The following is a 14,059-nucleotide window of genomic DNA, read 5'->3' as shown; positions in this document are numbered from 1 at the left end:
TTGCAAGGTGAAACTGTTGGACATTCTCCAAGCATGAAAATACAGCAGCTTTCACCATCACTACACACAGTATCTGATAATTAAATCTCTCCCTCATCATCTTCCCTTAGACACAGACACTCACACACTTTAATAAGCCCCCTCCTGCCGCTGTATTGGAATTGTGAGGAGAGCTCTGCAGAATGCATTCAACTTTTAATCCCTGCCGACCCAAAGCTGACATATTTTAAGGCGCAGATGTCATGTGCCACCCTGACATGAAAGCTGAAATGCCAAAAGCTTATTCGACAGCGCTGGCTTAGAGGATAAAGAGTGACAAGACAATAAATAAGATAATAAAAAGAGTGGCAGGGTAATAAACACGAAAACTCCAGGAGCAGCTGTTTAGGGAGCCGGCGGGGAGGAAGAGACAGAGAGGAAGAGGTGAGAGGAAGTAAGAGGAGTGAAACCAGTCAACACACTGGATACACTTACATGGGAGGAAAAAAAAAAATCCATACAGGATCAGCTCCACAAAACCAAACCTATAACAGCTAAGGCTGAAACATAACATTAGATTTTATTAATTCAAGCAAACTGTTACAGTCAACAGTTACATAAGTTACATGGTATACAGTATTGATCTAATCCTTTTTTTTAAACCAGGGTTTCTTTTTCCTTTCCCCCCCATTTTCCCCAAACATAGAAACAGCTAATCCATACAAGCGCAGGCAAGTAAGTAGTAACAGCACGATACATTCATCAACTCAACGATACGTTTTGTACGAACAATAAGGCAAGTAGAAGAAAGAACAAACAAATGAAAGGAAAGGACGGCAGACATTTTCTTTGAAATGAGCCAAAACAAGGCGTAATGAATCCTCCTCTATCTTAGGCCTCAACAGGCGACATCATACACTTTTTTTTTCATTTTCCTTTTCAGTTTTTTTCTGAGTAACCGTTAACTGCTGTAAGAACCAAACGAGGCGAGGCTCCTCGTTAGTGCACGGGTACGGAGTAACGGGGGATCTGAGGGTTAAGCTGCCTTCGGTGGAGCTGAGTGGTTTGTACCTGGCGTTGGTCGGGGCGCTCGGCATCGCAAGCCTTTCAGTATGTCAAGGGTGTGCTCAAAACACTCCTCGCCTCGTGTCCTTTCCTTCAGCATACTGTATATTCAGAAAGAATGAGTAGTGCATGAGATCTGCACATCTACATATCTTCCATCTGTGAGGAAAAGCGTGTGAGGACAGGATGTGAGCAGAATCTATTGAAACCCAATGGCTCAGTGTTGATCTTTGACATTGGCCTGATGTCTATCTGAGCATAAAGTGGCTCCTCGGGGACCCACAGAACCTGGACAGAAAAAAAAAATAGCTCAATCTCTTGGCATACGTTACCCTGGGGTAAACATTAGTGTAGACGGATGGATATGGGCACACTTGGCCAAAGCCATTTACTTTCCCTTCTTCATTTTCACCACAATCATACAACAATCATCACATGACATATCACAATCTTTAGTGTGTTCTGAAGTGGTATGAAGTCCTGACACGAGAGCAAAACCAAGACGGCTCAGCCAAGTGGAGTCACAGCTGGTGTGGACGATGGGTTGCTGTTCATCAGGCGGTCAGCACTGGTGACTACTGGCCCATTAAAACCGCAAATGTTCCAGTAGAAAAGATAAATAAAAAGACGGTAAAATAAAACAGCATCCATTCAATGTCACTTTCAACCACCAGGTGGCAAAACTGTACTGGAGAACTAAAGATTAAGATGCAACATGCCATCTTTTTTTTTCTTTTCAGTTTTTCTTTTTTTTTTCTTTAACATCAACACACAACATCTGTGAACAGATGAAAAACAAAAACAAGTGGTTCTTCAAAAAAAAAAAGAAGTTATTTTCATGTATAACAATAGTAAACAATGGGGATTTCACAATGAGAAACCCACCAGAAACAAAGTTGCGTGGTAGTGCAGAAAAAAAAAAAGTGAATACAAAAACCTCTCTGAGAACACGAGACAGACAAGGGCAACGTAGAGATTCTCCTCCGCACACAAACCACTGCGAGCGAGAGAGAGCAGGAGGAATATGGAGGGATGAAAAAGATTGACAGGGGGTAATGGGTAACAAAGATGTTGTTCCCGTCTCTGGGATGTAGCGGACTCTTGCTGGAGGGGAAGTTTTTGATGGCGGGGCGTTGGGGGGGGGCACTTAAACACGCAGTTGTCCTCTGCTGCCACCCCTGCTCTTTCTCTTCTCTCTGACAAGCATCACTCCATCCAGTCTCCTTCGTCAAACTCAGACTCGTCCTCGGAGTCGGAGTACTCGACGGCGATGCGGCGTGACAGGATGGTGGCCACGTCGTTGCCAACGCGCTCGTGCTTCGCCTCCTGTTCGCGTTGCTCCTCCACTTTCCGCAGCTGGATGCCTGCAGGTGAGATGGGGAGGGGAGAGAGGCAGGAAGAGACGCACACAGAGGCTTTAACATTTGATGGTGTCCTATAGCTGTTTACTGAGGCAAAGTACAAGTACTATAGCTGTGGAAAGTTTTAGTTAAAGCTGCGCTACTATGGCAGAATTTTGATGCAAAACATACATCCATCTCATCAGCCTAAATCACTAAGTAGGGCTGCACTAGAACAGAGTGTCCCACCTCCACACACTGTACTTGCTCAAAATAAATTTAGGTGTGCATCTGTCACTGGAAGGAGATATCGTTGCACAGGAAGCAACACATCAACATCTAAGACAAAATGCATAACGTGCTCTTGAACAGCAGCGAGTGTTGGTTTGATCCAGAGAAAGTTGGACATACAATGGCTGCTTCAAACCGCCGCGAAAAGGAAAATCTGTATTTAATTGTGTGCACTTTGCTGCTCACATTTAGGGCTCAATTAATACTGATGCAGACATTTGGGAGTAAAAACTTCTGATAACAGTATTTTGGCTGGTATTATGATTATACACACAAAAAAACTAATTTTTAACGAAAAATCTTCAAATTTGATCACCGAATAGTTGTAGTAAAAATATGTGCTGGAGGCTTGATATTTCACAATTGAACTGTAAACCTCTTAACTTCTTAACACAATCTGTGCCACCATCTGCTGTGATACTACTTGGCCAACTCAGTGCTACACAAAGTATCGTGAACACTGGAGTCTGCTGGACAAACTATTTGATAACACTGTTGTTATCTTACGTGCTTTCTCTGCAATATGGCTTTTCTATTTGCATATAAAGTATACACCAATATGATCTGTCTGTGATCAGCTACCACTGGTTGGGCGCTACTCAATTTACGTTTCTTGGCACTGAACTTGACAAAATTCAGTTGCCTCTTGCGCCCACTTGGGGCCATTATCATGCAAAGTTGCCACTTCACGGAGAAACTGGCGAAATAATTACTCAAATAACTCTGGAATGATTTGGACCCACCTTTCCGAATAGCTTCCAACAGGACGCTGCGCGCATCGCTGATGGGCGGCAGGTTGGCAGGATGGTGTCTCTTGGTTGCCATGTCGTGGGAAGTGGCGTGAGGCGGCGGGGAGGCCATGGCTGCTGCTGAAGGAAAGGCCGGGACAGGGGGCGGGCCCGGTGGACAGGGGGAGGAGCTCCGTGCTCCAGTGAGGGGCAGAGGAGGTGGCGGCGGGGGTGGAGGCAGGATGGTGCCGTCCAGTTGGGCGGAGGAACCTGCGAGCACGCCCTTGTCCAGGACCTGCTGGAGGCGGGCCGGGGAGGACGAGTGGAGTGGCGGAGCCACGGGTGGAGGCGCCGGATGGAGGACTCCTGGAGCAATCTGGAGGGGAGCAGGGGCAGGTGGGATGACTGGGGGCTGCTGCTGGATTGGTAAGGGCGGGATGGGGGGAGGAGGGGTGCCCCGCAGACCAGTGCATGTGGAGGGTAAAGGAGGGGGTGGAGGAGGGAGAGGTGGAGGTGGAGGAGGAGGAGTGCCAGAATTGAGGCCTGCTGTCCGGGCTGGAGACTGAGGTCTGCTGTCGGAAAAGCCCGAACTGGAACTAGACAAAGGAAGGGAGAGAGGAAGAGAGAGGGATGAGTAGAGAGAGAGAGAGAGGCTCTGCCACAAGGCCCTACAAAACACTGGAAATCACAACAGACCAGAGGGTACATCATGTCCACTAGAGCTACATTAGAGGTGAAGGACATCACATATTAAGAGAGGAGTGGTGAAAGCAAAGTATCTACATGATACGTTGAACATTCAAGCTGAATATAATCAGTAAGGGCCATTCATTCAAGCTCCATCACTATCTGAGGCTGTGTGGGTGATTGAGCCACTGCACAGGACACTGCAGCACAAAGACTGACATGTTCACAATCAATTTTCTTCCTACAGAGAAAATTGCATCACACATTTCAGCAAGAGCAGTGAGAGAGAGAGAGAGAGAGAGAGAGAGAGAGAGAGAGAGAGAGAGAGAGAGAGAGAGAGAGGGAGAGGAGGATTATGTGTAGACTATTTACTCAGAGTGTACTTGAGTCTGTATCTACACCAATATCTACTGAACGCACTAAGCTGAATGTGGGGAAAAAGTTGTTGAAGGGGCACAGTGAGGGCGAAATAAGAAAGGGAGATATGAAATACAAAAAGATAGAAAAGAAAGCAACAGAGAGGCGCCATAGCCAAAGGTCAGATAAAGACTGAAAAACGAAAATAAACAAGAACAGAGGACAGGAAAAACAGAAATAGTTTTAAAGAGGAGAGCATAGCTGCAAGGACCTTTACAGAAATCAATGAGATATTTCTCTGCTGCTGCAGCCATAGGCTTAGTCGTTCCTTCTGATCTCTCCATCCCTTCAAAGAGTGACGTATGCGGCAAGAGTCTGCTGCAAAAACAACCTGTAATACCCTCAGTGGCCTTTTTATTGATCCCTCCTTTCTCCTAGGCTTCTTTCTCTCTTCACCTTCAGTCCACAAACCTTCTAATCATCCATCTACCACCATCTATCCTCTCTTTTTTTCCCCCTCTCATGCTCCATCAGCGTGGAAAATCTCTGTCATCCCTACAGAATAAATCATACAAAAACAAACTAAAAGTAATGGAATGCCACTCAGTATGACCAATTGATCCCTTAGAGTAAAAGAAGAAAATAAACAAATCAAAGTGATGTGATGGGTGATGGGATTGCACTGTGTGTGCACGCTGCGAAAGAGATATGAGGTGCTAAATTACTTGCAAATAACCCTTCGCATTTGTTTTAAACTGCTTGGAGCACGTGATGGGTCAGGTTTGCCAATCTGAAGAAATTCAGATGTCAGGTACGCTATCAACCTTTAGAGGAACACTTACCTTCAGATATTTTGACTGTCAAAACTCTCTGGAGCTCATAAGCAACATGAAGTGAACTATAAAATGTCATGGTCTCATGTCTGACGTCAGTGTACTGTGAGTGTAAAGGTTGGCCTTTTTCTATACTACTTGCTATGTAATTTCTATAACAACAGCTTCTGTGTGATTCGGTGAGGTTTCAAGTCTGTCACAATCTTCTCTGTCTCCCCTCACCCCAATACAGTGGGTATTATTTTGGGAAGGTCAAACCCGGCATGAAACAGCAACAGTGCTTTCCAAAAACAGCATAACTGATGGGCGACACTATCTCTTGCTGAAGAACAGTGGCAAATTGTATCCATCCGCCTCTAAAAATCATACTTTTTGGGGCAGACAGAAACAGTTTCTTCTTTGAGAGGAAGTAGCTCCCAGTGAAACTCTTAGCACCCAAGGGCTGTGGATTATTCATAAGCAGGTCAGCTCTAAGTTCACACAAATTTCCTGCATTAACATCTCCCTCAACTGCAACTGGCCGACATGGTGGTCATTTTTGCAGAACTCACATCCGCACCCACACCAACCTGCTTTCACACTAATGCATGATTCTGAGAGAGAGATAAAGTACAGGGGGAAATGAACAAATTTATTAAAAGGATATTCTTCTGTATAGTACTTTATTATCATTTTAATGTTTTCATCCGGCAACCCACCTGCACTTATTTCTAACTTTACTGTGCTGACCCACAACCGCTAAAAAGCATGGGACCTGCAGGTCACGGGTATTATATCAGATATCTATGTCTTTGTAAAAAGCTGTTGCTGTTGAGTCTTTCACATGTAAATCTCTGACTATTTGACCTCCACAAAAGAATATCCATCCAGCTCCATTGTATTGGCGTGCCAGGAGAGAGGGAAGACGGCAGCAGACTGGAAACCTCACCAAATCACACACAAACTAGCCGGATAGCTGGACTGCACTGGAGGTAACTGGGGAAAATAGCTTTTTGTGTTTTGGGTGAACAGTTCCTTTACATCTCTTATGAACTAATAAAATGGTATACAGTGGTCCCTCGTTAATCGCGGGAGTTACCTTCTAAAAATAACCCGCAATAGGCGAAATCCGCGAAGTAGTCAGCTTTATTTTTTACAATTATTATAGATGTTTTAAGGCTGTAAAACCCCTCACTACACACTTTATACACTTTTCTCACACAGGCATTAACATTTTCTCACTTTCTCTCTTGTTGAAACACTCAAAGTTCAAACCTTCTTAGAAAAATGAGTCCAGTACAAAAAAAAAGCATGCAAAATTGCACTAAAAAAAATGAAAGGTGAACCGCGTTATAGCGAGGGACAACTGTAATCGTGGTTTGTGTGTGTCCCACCTGATCATAGAGGGTGGTTTGATGTCTCCCAGCGGGTGCATGGGAGGTGGCGGTGGAGGCGGGTCGTGGGGCCGTGAATACATTCTGTCCCCGGTGCGGTTCAGCAGCTCGTTCATCTGGCTGTAGGGCAGCGCCGCCAGCGAGAAGGGCCCGTCCAAATGTTCCATGTACAACGGAGCCCTGAGCAAGGAGATAAACAGTCGAGCACGTTTTTATTTATTGTCTCACTTGCCGTTCTGTTTGTTTTCACTTTAGTTTCTGTTACCTGATTCGGTTACGTTCTTGTCACCTCACAGTCTCGGTAAAAGCTCTACACACACACACACACAGTAATATGGCCGGACTTGGAATTCCCTCAGTCAAATCCGATCTGGCTGGTCAATACAATGATTTGACTGTTGCTTCATTTATTGATTTATTTTAATTCACACACGTTGTGGGAATCTGAAAAATACACTGGCACCGGCGTCGGTGTTGATAAACAATATTAATAATAATCACAGCAGCCATAATAAATCATAATCAAATGCAACACAGTCATTAGTACATATTATGGGCATTTAAAATCTAAAGAATCCATTCAGACAGCTGCATAATGAATTTAATTACCGGCCAATTTGAAATACCTTGCGGCTTTGTCAGCATAATGAGACAGAACAATGAGCCAGCGCACAGGTATTTCTGGTAAAAGGAGGTCTTGTAAGTTATTTCTTTATTTTTTTTTTTTATAAACAGAAAATGTACAAAATTGAAATGATTAAACAGCTTAAGCCTAAATCCACAGTCCCTTTCAGTGTTTCCTCTTATTTTCCCCTTTTTTTGGCTTCAAAGGGCTATTTTCAGCAGCAGCGACACTACTTTCAGGGGCCCTACAATAATAATAACAATGTGTTAAAAAGGTTTGCACATCATGAAGGTCTTTACTCAGCTGAAGTTAAATTAGATTAGAAAACCAGCTCTTTCAATGAAAAGGATGGACTAGATGAAGCTAATTTAAGGAAAAGAAAACCGCTGATTGATTTCACATATCAAATCCACTCAAGTCAAGAGGGGGACGAGATGAGGTTAAAGAAGGAATTTTAAGCTTTGAGACATTAATGGTTGAAAACTGGTGCAACTCAACATCGGTAAAGTGGTTCTTACATTTTGTACACTTAGGCCCAGATATACTAAGATGTTTTCAGCGTTCAATGTCGGCATTAAGACTTGTCACTGGTGTAAGACAATCCTCTTTACATTCAAGGGTTATAAAGTTCAGAGATCATCATCCCATAAAGACAGCTCAAGTCACTTTCATTTTGCCGGTGAAATAGATCAGGGCAACAGCGTAGTGTGTACCCATGCCTAACCCTGACCACACACACCTGTTGTCGTGATAGGCCGCAGAGCCGTTGGCCTCTCGGTGTTTGTCCTCAGGTTCGTCCTGGGCGAGCTCTGCACCCAGCGCCAGCTTCTGCCACTCCTTCTTGCGATCGTGCGGCGCCCGCGGTATCTTCTCTGGCTCCTGTGGACGGTCTATCGCCTTCAGCTTAGGGATGAGATGATAATGAAGGGGGTAATGGTGCAGGAGTGGCGTTTGGAGGAAAAGGCAGAGCAGGGCACATGGAGGGTGACGGTGAGCACCAAATAGAGAGTGGAGTAGAGAGGAGATGGTTCGGGAGCGGAGAGAAAGAAAAATGTGAAAGGAGGACAGGGAGAAGAGAGAGAAGATGACAGGTTAGCTGCTGTTCTACAAGTGTGTTTCAGCAGACACATCTTACAAGACCAAAGAGTAAATGAAAAAACCTGCTTGTTATGCACTGTAAGGAAAGGCTGAGGTGAGATTTACAGTTGGAGGTTTAGAGGAAGGGAAAGAAACATGACAAGCAAGAGCAACATTTCACAGCTATTCAGGTGGCTATCTCATCTCTCACACATACAAACACAAACACACACACACACACACACTCAGAAAAAAAGAGTTCCAAATTCAGATATGTATCTAAGTCAGCATTTATGGCACTTGCACTTCTCTCTGAATATTGGATGTTGCTACATCCTCTCTGTTTAACTGAACACACGGCACATTAACATTATAAACACACTTTACCCAACCTCACTCTTTCAGTATAATCTCTTGCAGCTGTTGTCATAGCGACAAATATTGATTTTTTTTTTTTTTTCATCTTGGACAAGGTTATATAGAATATTCACATAGATGTCTACAGAGACAAATCACACAGGTGTTTAAGGAGCAGGAATCTACAACACTACACATAAAGACTTTCTCACATAAGTCTGGGAAGAGGGACTGCTATTGAACACACTTGACCAGATAATTTAACCATACTGTACTTGTACATAGATACTGTGTGAGTATGTCACTGAATTAGAAGTGACAAGTATGTTGCTAGGCATCACTTCTAACTTAGTGACAATTTTACAAGCACTATACATGTTGTCAAAATCATTCACTCAGTCCGATTAGGGCTGCACAACTATTCAAAATATTACTGAAAGTGAAATATTGCCAAGTGCAACACCCAAATCACAGGAACTGCATTTTTTATGAGGGTAAAATGTGTGACAAAATACCAAGTGTTGTTGTGCTACAGAGATGCCCAGGCTTTTGTATTCTTTACAAGTGAGAAAACATTAAAATTATGATGCATAAATGATGAATCTCCCTAAAACTGTGAATCATACTGAAATTACATCTGTCAAAATAACCATAATATGATTTTTTTTTTTTTAAACCACATCTTTCAGCTGTGACTCCTATTATCAAACAGCACTCCCTGTTTCCCAGACCTAAGCATGACTCTGACTCTCAGCACACACTGGGTTATGAGGAAATTTAGCAGTAAGCTGCTACAGCAGAAATCACACACACATTTTTTTTTTTTTTTTTTTCAATTTTGAAATAATCGCTGTATTTTCACATACCTGCCCTGGAAGGTCTAAGTACCTATAGACCTGATCATACATGCGGGGATCCTGCAACTACAAGAACAAAAACAAAACCACAAGAGAAGCACCAGGGATGAGGGGAGGGGGTCAAAAAAATCAACACAGCACAGGATTCAGGACAACACTGCTGCACACAGCGAACGGGGACAAAACACGGGGCGGTGAGACCGAGTGGGACAAAAGGGAAAGAGAGAAAACAAGTGCTGTTAAACAGAAAATGACAGCGTGCACAGCTGGGGGGGACGTCACAATGCAGGCAGGACGCAGGACACAGTCCAGCGTAAACATATCATTTAAACACACTGGGAAATGACAGAGCCGAGCTTTGGCGCAAAACAGAAAGAAGACTGTGGTAGAAAGAGAAAGATCTCACTGGAATGGGAGGACACACTACAAAGGCGCATTTCTAGACGTGGGAAATAAACTTTGAAACCTACAATAGGACACAGTGAACACTGGCATGCAAAATACACACACATATGTACTCACACACACAAACGCACTCACATAGAGAAGTGCAGGCCAACAGAAAATAACAGCAGGTTATAGCACAAGAACAACAAAGTAACTCAAAGGAAGAGTTGTGGGCATTTAACAGTCCTAAACATTGATATGCAAAACACCTTCTCAGACATTCCAGATGAATCATCTCTCAGTGTATTTTTAGACTGAATGTGCAGGCTTATGCAATCAGATTAGGAAATACTATGGAAAATTAAGTGTGAGGACGTTTCACTGACTGAGCCAGCACACATTTTAATTTTATCTTATGAGCTTAAGCAGGCAGGTTGTTGGCCATTACAAGATCAGGTAATGTGCAAAGTACAGAAGGGGACTTAATAAAACATATTCTACACACTCGTTTGACAAAAAAACACATAATCACATTCTCCCAGCTTGCTGTCAAGGTTGTTAAAATGTCAAACCAACAGCACAATCCCATTTCGATTAGTAGTAAAGCAATGCAGGTTGTGTGTGAGTGTGTGTGTGAGAGTGTGTGTGTGTGTAGCATTTCCCTCAGAAGTTCTTCTTGGCAAGAGAAATAAAAAAGCCTCTGAAACTTAATTTCCAGCATGTGACACTAGCACTCTCAAGTGAAACCAATACTAATTGATTTTTTTTAAGCAGCACAGATCCTCAAGGGTGGCCCGACCCGCTTATTCAGTGACAGAAGAAACAATGGCACATGTTTGTGTGTGTACTTCTGCTGTGCGTGTGCTGGTCTTCAGAAGAAACATGTTGGTTGACAGGCAGTTGATTAAACGTGACATGGATCGGGCACCGCGTGAGCTCTGGTTTTAGCTATCTGATGTTGATTTTGCCTCGTCTTGCCCAGCGCTGTGGCTGGAGCTGGTGGAGAGCAGGCACGGGAATAAATCCTAACGGTAATGCACATTGATTAGGTTCTGATTCATCACGGCCCATTACCGCTGATGAAGCACTGGCTAAGGGTGAGGCGCTGCGCTCAAGCACACACACAGGCATGGATGCACACACGCACACACAACATTCCTCTCACACTGCTCCAGCACATTTATATCTTGACGCCAAACTGGATATCATTTATTCCCAAGGAGAGACAGCAGTAAATTCTGACAACAATGACTGCCACAGCTGAGGGAGCTGCCCTGAAAGGTCAAATATTTTAACTTATCATCCTCAGCCATGAAATTGCCTCTCACAATCCAGCTGATTCTCTTTACGAAGGCAAGACAAAGAGAAATCTTATAGTGGAAGCTGATGTCATTTACAACAATAGCTTTACTGTGACTAACCTTTGTGTTTTAAAATACAAATGGGAACTTACTGAAAGAGCTGCAGCCTTGGCAGACTGAATACATTTGCAAATTTTACTGATTGTACTATCACTTTAACCAGAGGTTTTTGGAATACTACTATGGGATTTCAGTGTAACTGATACAGTGAGGGGCCACAGGACAGATTGAGGGGATGTGAGGGGAAATCAAATACAATCTACACATTCAAATCTTTTTCCCCAACTGTTACAGGCTTCTTAACCAAACTGTTAGTATTCACCAGCCCATAAATACTAACATTAACATCATAGTACATGCAAATTTGCCTAACCGTGGCTTATAACTACTGTTGGCATTAACAGGTATTTCCACATGCTACTCTTTTGCTTTTACATTTTGTGCATCTTGCTGTTTTGCTTTGTTTCATGCACCTCATGCATCTTACTGTAAAGCGTTTTGAGACCCATGTTGGTGAAAACACCCTTTAACTAAATTTTAACTTGACTTGACAGACAAACCGACAGACAGGGGAGAAGACATGCACTACAGACAGACAGGCCCGCTCTTTAATTAGGTAAAGGGAGCAAGACAAGCGCCTAAGCCTGCTGTCCCTCGGAGGAAAAATTTTACTGCCACAATGTGAACATGACATCTTCGTTAATTATAGAATAGCAATGGGTAAACAAGTTTGGGAAGCGAGGATATGAGGGGTCCTGTAAGGATGGGTGTTTGTGTATATGAGACATAATGAGAAATAGAGCATCTGTATGTGTGTGTGTGTGTGTGTTTGTGTGAGTGTGTGTCACTGGCTTTACAAATGTAGCTAATTTCAGAGAGCCGTGTGCCTCAACTCGGTTTTCATCCTTCATCTCAATGTAGCAACACTGGCGGAGAAAGTGTCGCGCTGTGTAAGCACCACATGTGGAAGTGTGCGCGCTTGTGTAATATTTATAGATTTGTGTGTTATGTGCAGGATGCATTCTTGTGTATGTGCATGTGTAGTTTTGTGTGTGGATGTGAAATGTGACAGACTCAGCAGAACTGCAGCTATGGTGCTGGGTAAATAACCCCCACAGGGAGGCCCTCGGAGGCCCACTACCATTCGACCACCCTGGGGTTGACAATAACACAGACCCCTCACACACACACACATACACACACATTACTGCTGCTGCTCCATCTAATGGATTGGTGTTGTACACACTTGCATAGTAATTATCCAAGGCTTCTGTTTTCCTGATGAGGGTAATTACAATAAGGTAATCATTGGAGAATTACAGCACACAAATTAATCTCTGTTGAAAAGTTTGGGTGTGCAGTCAATGTTGTGCACGTGGGTTGTATTATACTAATATTATGCATTATTACGAAGCCTGACAGCAGTATTAAAAAAAAATGTTTACTGCTGTGAGGGCATAGAAAATAGCAAACTAGGGAACTGAAAAAAGCCTACAATTAAGAGCAGCATGATGAATGCCAAATGTAACCGATACTTTCATTACCAGAGGGGAAAAAAAAAGTATCTGCAGCTCGGCTTGATATCTGAAATTTACGGTTATTTTTGTAACACCGATCCAGTCGACACACTGACATCATTGCTCAGAAACCAGTTCCATATCCAAAAACATTTGCTTGGAGATGTGAAAGATTGTTTGTTTTGCATCAACCATCAAACTGCAAAGCAAGAAGTCATCTGCAAAGTGCTACCCTTCCAAAGCGATGTGCAGTCAACTCAAAACCAGATCTGAGACAGATCTGAGGTGGCTTGCTGTTAGTGGAATACATACTCAATGGCTGCGTCCCAATTACCTTTTCTGGCAATCTCTGCCATTCTACATTAATGTACAAGGCCAGTGTTAATATTTAAAGCTCTATGCACCCTATAGTACATTCCTCAGTGTAAAAGAATACAGTTGGAGGTTGGGATTTTTGATACAAGTTCCTGACCAACAGTGAAATCGTTATGAACACAAAAACTCAGGCAGAGAGTCCTGTGGTTAGAGATCTGTCTTGGCCAACCCTGGCTTGGAAGGACAACAGCAGCAGAAGCAAACAGGGTCAAACAGGGTTGCGGTTAAACCCTGTTAAACCACGACGAAAACCGAAAAAATACATTTTCTGTATCCAGGAGAACAGACGTTTTGTACATTTTTGCTGCTCCACTGTGCTCTGTAGGAAATATTTTGTGACCTTTGTGGTGGTGTGATAGGCGAGCCAGCTCCAAAGAGCAGTCTGAGAGCACAGTAACAGGGACACATCCATTATAAAGGTGCTCCACTGACCACAGAAGTCGTGTACACCTGTGCCGACAATACGCTGCAGATCTCAGTTTATACAAAGCTGGTCTATTTTTTTCCTCTATGGTAGAGAAAAACTACACAAAATTTGTAGTAAACTAAACAATCTGTTCAAAAATGAGCATACTTTATTGTACCAGAGGCAATGCTGGGCAGCAGTGAAACCTTGTGGGTTTTTTTTTTTTTTCCTCCATGTACATCAATGTAAGCCCATTTTATTTCACATTGACAATCCTATCATTGTTAAAACAATCTGGTGAAACACAAGGCAAATCAGCTTGTAACACCCGCTGAAAACTTTATCTATGTAGACACAGCTTGCACTCGCAGCACAAACGTTGATAGCGTAGCAGGTGAAAACCTCTTCTGTGTCACATTGTGACTGCAATCAGTGGAAATAAAG

At 43.2% G+C, this 14,059-nt stretch overlaps 1 protein-coding gene across 2 annotated transcripts in view; it reads right to left on the bottom strand.

Moving 5' to 3' along the window:
- Positions 1-534: 534 nt before the first annotated feature.
- wasf1 (WASP family member 1) overlaps positions 535-14,059 on the bottom strand; it is a 78,884-nt gene continuing 65,359 nt past the window's right edge. Inside the window, exons 6-10 of one of the 2 annotated variants that reach the window (XM_030047672.1) lie at positions 9,579-9,635; positions 8,018-8,181; positions 6,654-6,833; positions 3,419-3,999; positions 535-2,408 (exon numbers count right to left, since the gene is read on the bottom strand). In XM_030047672.1, coding sequence (XP_029903532.1) covers positions 2,251-2,408; positions 3,419-3,999; positions 6,654-6,833; positions 8,018-8,181; positions 9,579-9,635 — 1,140 coding nt within the window. In that variant the 3' untranslated portion in view covers positions 535-2,250. The remainder of the gene's footprint in view (positions 2,409-3,418; positions 4,000-6,653; positions 6,834-8,017; positions 8,182-9,578; positions 9,636-14,059) is intronic. The other variant, XM_030047673.1, reaches the window with a different exon arrangement.

Source organism: Myripristis murdjan, chromosome 24, assembly GCF_902150065.1.
Source record: "Myripristis murdjan chromosome 24, fMyrMur1.1, whole genome shotgun sequence".
NCBI lineage: Eukaryota > Metazoa > Chordata > Actinopteri > Holocentriformes > Holocentridae > Myripristis > Myripristis murdjan.
Note: the sequence above shows the minus strand (reverse complement) of the source record. Positions and strands in the feature narration are given on the sequence as shown.